The sequence below is a fragment of the Microtus ochrogaster genome, chromosome 6 (assembly GCF_000317375.1).
Source record: "Microtus ochrogaster isolate Prairie Vole_2 chromosome 6, MicOch1.0, whole genome shotgun sequence".
In the NCBI taxonomy this organism is placed as follows: domain Eukaryota; kingdom Metazoa; phylum Chordata; class Mammalia; order Rodentia; family Cricetidae; genus Microtus; species Microtus ochrogaster.
Window position 1 is genome coordinate 69040999 of NC_022013.1, and position 7388 is coordinate 69048386.

The 7388-nt window shown below is 47.8% G+C and overlaps 1 protein-coding gene across 1 annotated transcript in view; it reads right to left on the bottom strand.

The window, feature by feature from the left end:
- Nucleotides 1-3150, bottom strand: part of Fcrlb (Fc receptor like B) — a 4268-nt gene extending 1118 nt beyond the window's left edge. Inside the window, exons 1-4 of the mRNA XM_005348783.3 lie at nucleotides 3120-3150; nucleotides 2818-2838; nucleotides 2220-2474; nucleotides 319-585 (exon numbers count right to left, since the gene is read on the bottom strand). Of these exons, the coding sequence (XP_005348840.1) occupies nucleotides 319-585; nucleotides 2220-2474; nucleotides 2818-2838; nucleotides 3120-3150 (574 nt within the window). The remainder of the gene's footprint in view (nucleotides 1-318; nucleotides 586-2219; nucleotides 2475-2817; nucleotides 2839-3119) is intronic.
- Between the last annotated feature and the right edge of the window lie 4238 nt (nucleotides 3151-7388).

Consider the following 7388-nt stretch of genomic DNA (forward strand, 5'->3'; position numbering starts at 1 on the left):
GGGTGGGGGTGATGGGGACAATTTGAACGTAGGCAGGATGCTGACAGATGCTACAAGTTACATCCTAGCTGGTATCAGTTGGCATTCTCTGTATTTAAAGGGACAGCTGCGGTCCCTCTTCGTAGTAATATAGTACGCCCTCAGACAAGAACTCATCACTTCTAAGTGGGATCCCTAGCCAGAAAAAGAAACCTGGATGGATGTGTGTCATAGGGAAGGGACACCTGCCTACACAACAGGCGCAGAGGGCAGCCTTCCCCCCCACCCTCCACCCCGCCGCTTCCAGCCCCAGAATTTCCCAGTGGTCGTCTCTCCTACCTTGCACCATGACAGCCACCTTGGAGGAGAACATGGGCGCACTCTCCACTGGGATGCGCATGGTGCCGGAGCACTGGTAGTGACCGCTGTCACTAGCTCGTGCCTGTAACACCGTGTAGTTGGTACTAGAATGGAAGTATCTCACGGCCTGGCCATCGTGGTAGTAGTGAAGTTTGTAGACGACTTTGTCGTACCAGCCACGGCAGCGCATCACCAGGGGCTCTCCCTCGAACACAGCAGCATAAGGCACTTGCAGAATTAGCCAGTCTGCAACAAACCCCACAGACACTGCTTACTCATCAGAAAAACCAGCCCTGCAGGGTATGGTGGAACACGCCTTTAGTCCCAGCACTCAGACAGGCAGAGGCAGGAGGATCTCTGTGAGTTTGAGGTCTTACAAAGTTCCAGGTTGGCCAGAGCGGTTACACAGCTGGCCTCCAACCCAAACAAGAAAACCCAGCCGGTCTCCCATTCTCAGCTTCCCTTAACCACTTCCCACCTCCCCTGCCCCCACATACCCCACCCCCACCCTGTTTGCACTCTGGTAGCTACCAAGACCCCTTTCCTGTTTTCTGGCCTGGTGACTAACACCTGGAATCCCCACGGTGCAGAAAGCTGAACCGGGGAAGGAAAATGGTACCAGACAAGCAAAGATACTTCAGATTGGTTCCAGTCTCAGAGAGCCTCCTTTTACAATCAAGCTTAGTGCCTACAAGTATGGCATCAAGGCCTTCCTGACCGAGACCCTGATAGCCTTTCCTGTTTCTCTTTTATCCACCTCACCACTTCCCAGCCACACTGAACTGCTCAGAAAATTAGCTCTATACAGAGCCCAGGGCCCTTGTAAGCAGTTTCATCAATTCAAAAGACCCTGCTTCTCAGCGTAAATTGAGGCCTACTTGCCCTGCATGCCTGTGTTTAGGCCTTATCTTCCAAAGAAAAGGTCTCTAAGAACAGCCTTAGGTATCTCCTACAGTACCCTATATGTACCTAGTCATCACTATCACCACCACCGCCTCCACCGCCTCTACCACCTCCACCACCATCACTGAAGTCAGCACTTACTATCCTAGATGCCATTTTAGGTTTTATACATTTTTAAATTATTTATTTATTCTTTCATTCATTTGTTTGGAATTGCGTGTCATGCCTCTGTCTGTGTGGGTATGTGCTCTTGAGTGCAGATGCCAGAGGAGGCCAGAAGAGGGAGTCATATCCACTGGATCTGAAGTTACAGGTGGTTATGGCCTAATGCAGGTGCCAGGAACTCAACTCTAGTTCTCTGCAAGAGCATTATGTATACTTAACCACTGAGCCATCCCTCCAGGCCCTGCTTTAGGTATTATACACGGAAAAAGAATCCCACAGGCCAGGTAGACCTGTAATTCGAGCATTTGGAAAGCTGAAGCAGGATTAAAAGCCAAGGCATGCCTGGGCTTCAGATGGAAATCCTGTCCCCAAAATCTTTGCAAGGCACAGTCACAGATTATCTGTGGGCATCCCGGCTTCCACATGGGCTCAGACAGAAAACCTCTAGAAGTGTTAAATGATAATTTGAACATTAATCAGTGTTCTTTAGATGCTTAATAAAAATTACTGCCTGCAAAGATAAGATCATCTGTCTTCCATACAAAGCAACTAATCATGTATCTTAATGAGTACATTTTTATTACTTTTCCTATCCTGGTTTATTTGCTTCCTGCTCCATCAGGAAGACAAGGGGTCCTTTGGGGCCAGGAAAACTTTACTCCAGTTCTCTGCCTACTTCAAAGACTCAGAGTTTCACCGTGTGACCTTTTTCTTATCCTTTGAGCATAGCCTGGCGTCTGCCCAGCCAGGAGGGCCAGTATCACTAGGAACAACACTGTGTCTTCTCCTCCTTCCGTGTTTAGATCACTCACCATTAGACACAGAGAGGTGGATGGGGTCACTGACGGGAGCTCCCCGTGTTTGACATCGATACACCCCTGGCGTCTGCACCTCAATGCTCTTCTGGTGGGAAGGCAGGAGGACATGGCCCAAATACCAGAGCGTGCTAATGGGTCGGAGCTCGAGCAGAAGAGGGTGGTACCCGTCACAGCGCAGCGTTACTCTCTCGCCCTTGAAGATTGTAGTCCAAGGTGGCTGTAGAGACAATATGGGCTTCTCCAGAGCAGCTGGGGGTGTGGGGCATGGGGCAGGATGAGGAAGAAAAGGAGAGTGAGGTGCCTACCCAAAACTGAAGCCTGAGGTTGGGAATTCTTAGAAAACACCCGTTTCTGGGACCCAGTCCACATCTGAACCCACCCTGGCGAGAAGGGAGACCACAGTCATGGGACTCCAAACAAGGATTCTATTAATCAGAGCCATTTCTGTCAATGCACAAGAAGTCTTAGTCACCAAGATTGAGCAAGACTTGGGGGGGGGGGGGAGAAAGCACCATCTCAGGACAGCCGGGAACTGGGGCGTTTGCCCTACTGGAACTTATCAAAACTTGGATGAGAGATGTAGACGACTCACCAGCTTGCCCACTGCTTGGAGCTGCAAAAGCAAGAAAGAAGGAAGAAGGTGAAGAATGTTCTCTGCGATAGGAAAGACTCTTGATCCCAGGAAAGACTGAATTGTCTCAAAGCCCGTTTTCCTTTGACCAGGCCAAATCACCCAGCTCTGAGAGAGCTACCTCAGTTTCATCCTTCCGAAGCAGATGCTGAGCCATCCGAAACCTGAGATCTGCAGAGCCAGCTCTCTTATCCCACACACCTTGCCCTGCCCTACCCCCCTCCCCAAATCCTACTGATGCCACCGCAGCATCACCAACTCACCTAGAAGCAGGAGGGCTGCAAGGGTCCACATGATGAGTCTGCCTGCAGCAGCTGTAGAAGATTGGGGATACGCTGGCACGGAAGAGGGACAGAGGGGGGAAATGGCAGCTAGGAGCTGATACTGAGACCTAGGAGACGCTGTTGCTTCGTCTGTCCATTCCTACTTCTTGAAGATGGTGGAGTAGAGAAAGCAGGACATCACCTGAATGTGCCACTCACTTATCCCTAGCATCAGGCACTGTCCCAGTGGCTGCCTCTGGAGCCATGTCCCAGCTCAGTGCAGCCTGGACTTCTACAGGGAGGGCCTATAGAGCAAGCTGTGCCTTCTCTAGCACACGAGAACCCCATAGGACCCCAGTCCCCAACAGGTGCCTTCGATATCTCATGCTCACTCTCATCCTCTCCCCGCCAAGCAGTCCTGTCGATGTCCACAAAGCCCATCTTGTTCCTGCCTGATTCCTGGGAGGTCAATGCTGAGTTCCCTGAAGCAGAGCTCACATCCTCCCGCAAAATGAGTAAACAGAAAGGAATGATTTGACCCTCCTGCCATGCCCCTGCTGATCTGTTGTTCCCCAGTCAAAACTAGAAGTGGAATGTATTTTCTCCTCTTTCTTTCCTGGAATCCGAAACCCTCAGAAATTAGAAAAGCCTTCTCTTCCTGTTCACAATGATCTCACCTTATAGCACCTCCACTCCCTTGTGCCTGTCTTCTCTCCTTCCCCCAGGCCCTAAAACCCCTCCCCAGCCACGTCTTAGTCCTCAGGGCTAGTGACCTGGAAGAAGAGTCACTACCTCAGCCCCTCAAAGGCGGCTCAGATCAGACCTCTGTGCTCTGGTTCTCCTGCGCTCTGAGCCACGTGAGGACACCTGAGCAATGGGGAGCCTGAATTTTCATGTAAATATTTAATGAAGTTTCCAGCCCGATAGCATGTCTTCCTGAGCCTTATCCTGCCCACACTTGCTGCTGTTTAGAACCAGGACATCTACTTTGCTTGGAACTCTAGCAGGAAGGAGATTGGTGATCAGATCACCAAGATCGCATCCCCCAATTTTGCTAATGCACCAAGTGTTCCTCTGAGAATTCCTTGATATTTTAGGTGCAGCATGCTTTCTCCTATGAAAATGCAAATGTCTCTGAGAACAATTCGGCCAGTTGTTTAAAGTATGCTGACACTTTTGGATCTTGCTTTGGGAGCAGGATTTGATGGCGAGGCGGGGTGGGGGGTGGTGGCAGATAAGTAGGTCTGAAAAGTAGGAAACTATCTAATAAGGTGAGCAAGAGTTGGAGACAGAGCTGGATACAGAGAGCACAGATGAATGCTTTCTTTAGGCAATGCTCTTATGCTTTCTGAACCCTGCCTGCTTCCTCATCTGCCTCCTCCTTTGGGATCAGTGTGGAACTCTGTTGTGGTATATTAAATAGGCAAAGATGTGTTACTTTTGTTTATGCTGAATTTATTTAATGATGTAAAGATGTGTTATTGTTTCACCTTGCCTGCCTAAGGCACCTGATTGGTCTAAAAAAAAAGAGCTGAACAGGCAATAGATAGGCAGAGAAAGGATAAGTGGGGCTTGCAGGCAAAGAGAATAAATAGGAGGAGAAATCTAGGCTTGAGAGAGAAGACAATGAGAGAAGAAGAGCGAGGAGAAAAGAAGGGCTACACCCATGGCAAGAAGCCAGGCAACTGCTAGCCAGTCAGAGAGACAGTAAGAAAGCAAGAAAAGCTCTGAGGGGAAAAGTAGATAAAGAGAAATAGGTTTATTTAAGTTAATTAAAAGAGCTAGCCATAAACAAGCCTAAATAAGGCCGAGCATTCATAATTGATAAGAAGTCTCTGTGTCATGATTTGGGAGCTGGTTGGTGACCCAAGGAAAAAGCCTGGTACAGGACTCATCATGTCAGCCACAGCTGGTCTCCATGGTCTGACCTCTGCAAGGCCACCACCTCTACGACAAGAGTGCCAGACACCTGACAGCTAGCTGTTTTTGCCACACATACAAGTGGACTCTGTTTTGGCTTCTTGTAAGCCAGAACAAAGATCTCAGCCCCTTTACTGTATTTCAGAAGAAGTCTGATCACACCATAAATTCATTCGCTATGTGGTCCTGTGAACTCACAGGAATCAATCCCAGAGTCCTTTAACCACACAGATAACGCCCAGAGTTTGACCTGAAAACAACCCCAACCAGCACTTGTTTATTCTCTGTTTTCCTCCGAATTTCTCCCAAGTCGGTCTTCTTCCTTTGCACATTGCCAAGTCCTTTAGTACGCAAACAAATTTGGAAATTTTTGTTGTTATGGTTTTGTTTTTCCCCTTTAAGGGCCTTGTCATACTGCCTGGCCTCGTCTCAAGCTCTAAAGTGAGCTCCAATGTTCCTCTTTTCCTCAGCCCTCTACGCGGTGGGACAACCAGCGTGCATCACCACACTGGGCTTGAGTAATTCTTTGACTTCTTTGAAGTCTGTCCCAGCAAAACTTCCTGGCAAGAAATGCCATGATTTGGTAAGGACTGTGGTAAGTACACTGCTCTCAGAGACGACGTCGGGTAAGGAGAAGAGCTCACATGTAGGGAGTGCACCAGTATGTGACTGGTACCATGTTCATACTTCACACGGATGGAAAATTACTTCATTCACTCCTCACGGGGGTCCTCAAGGGAGGGATTATTACTAGTTCTGTTTTACAAATGAGGAAACTGAGGTGACAGAAAACAGGGATGCTTGGGGAGAAGCACACTCCAAAATCTGTTCTCAAGTCCATCTGTGGTTAGGGGTCCACGGTGCTGAGCAGGGAAGGCTGTGGTCTTCAGCCTTTGTAAGTTTCCTCTCTTGGGTCCTTCTTTTCTTACTGTTATCTTAATCATCAAGCCATCTCTCCATCCCCTATATGTTTATATATTGAATCTTAGGAAATATTTAGCATTAGTAATTTACATAAATGGTGTATTCTGAATGTTTTTCTTTATTTAAAATTAATTCCATGTAAAATTCATCCTTGCTGCTCCGTGTGCATTACGTTTATTGCTTCATGCTTCCACCAAGTGGTCCTGTCCACCCCCTCATGTTTCCACCAACTGGTCCTGTCCACCCCCTCATGCTTCCACCAACTGGTCCTGTCCACCCTCATGCTTCCACCAAATGGTCCTGTCCACCCCTCATGCTTCCACCAAGTGGTCCTGTCCACTCCCTAATGCCCTGGCTGCCTCCCAATTCTCCACTATTATAAATGCTACAGTGAACTCCTTTGGTGCATACTGTGAGGGCTGAAGGGAAGAACTAGAATTTAGAAACCTTAAAAATAAGCCGACACATAGTTCTTATGCCTTCTACACTCAGATCCTTCCTGGAACTCTGCTCATAGACTCACCCAGTAGCAGAGCTCTTAACTGATTCAAGATCTAATCGAGTTGACAATCAAGATGAATCATCACACCCTTGAAGATGCTAGGCAGCACCATAAAATTCATTTTGCCATCCGTGTGATCCTATTTCTTTGTTTCTTTGTAGTATATCAAAAGTGATCATGTATGTGTTTGTTGTAAATTATTACAGGCTACATTGTAAAAAAATAGCACAACAGGAACACAGTGGGAAAACAACTCTACATAATGCAGGATAACATGGTACAATATGCATCCGCTAAGGCCTTAGTAACGTGATGTTTTTAATTCATCAACCAAAGGTCGCAGTAACCAAGGTTACTGCATCATTTGCAGGCTAGCGCTCATCATTTGAGAATGAACAATAGTAGACCATGCATAGAACAAAGAAGTGTGACTACGATGAAAGTCGCAGGAAAGTGAGTGTCAGAAAAATAGCTGTCATCTTTGCAGAGATTAGCATCCCGAACGAGAAGGCAAACACATTGCGGTGAGATAGTAGAAAAGATGCTGGAGGGAGAGAGAGCTCCAAGTGCCTCAAGAAAAAGGACCTGAATAGAAAGAAGTTCCTGGGGACCCTGCTGGCAAAGGACTGTGTAGGAAAGTGTTATTATAGACTGAATCACCCACTGTGATCATGATAAAAAGACAGCCTGACTACCTCCCAGCAGAACTTCGTGCTGTCTACACGGTGCTGGCTTTGCAGGCATGCAGTTACAGGGGTCATGAAGGATTGCATTCAGTTTCCAGATAGAAGTCTGTGAAACAAGGCAATGTGTACCATGCATGGTCAGATTTCCTGTAGACAGCCCCTAAGCAAGCAATGGGGAATGCCGTGTAGGTGAAGCCGAATTGTACTGGAGACCTCAGGATGTTGGAGATACCAGAT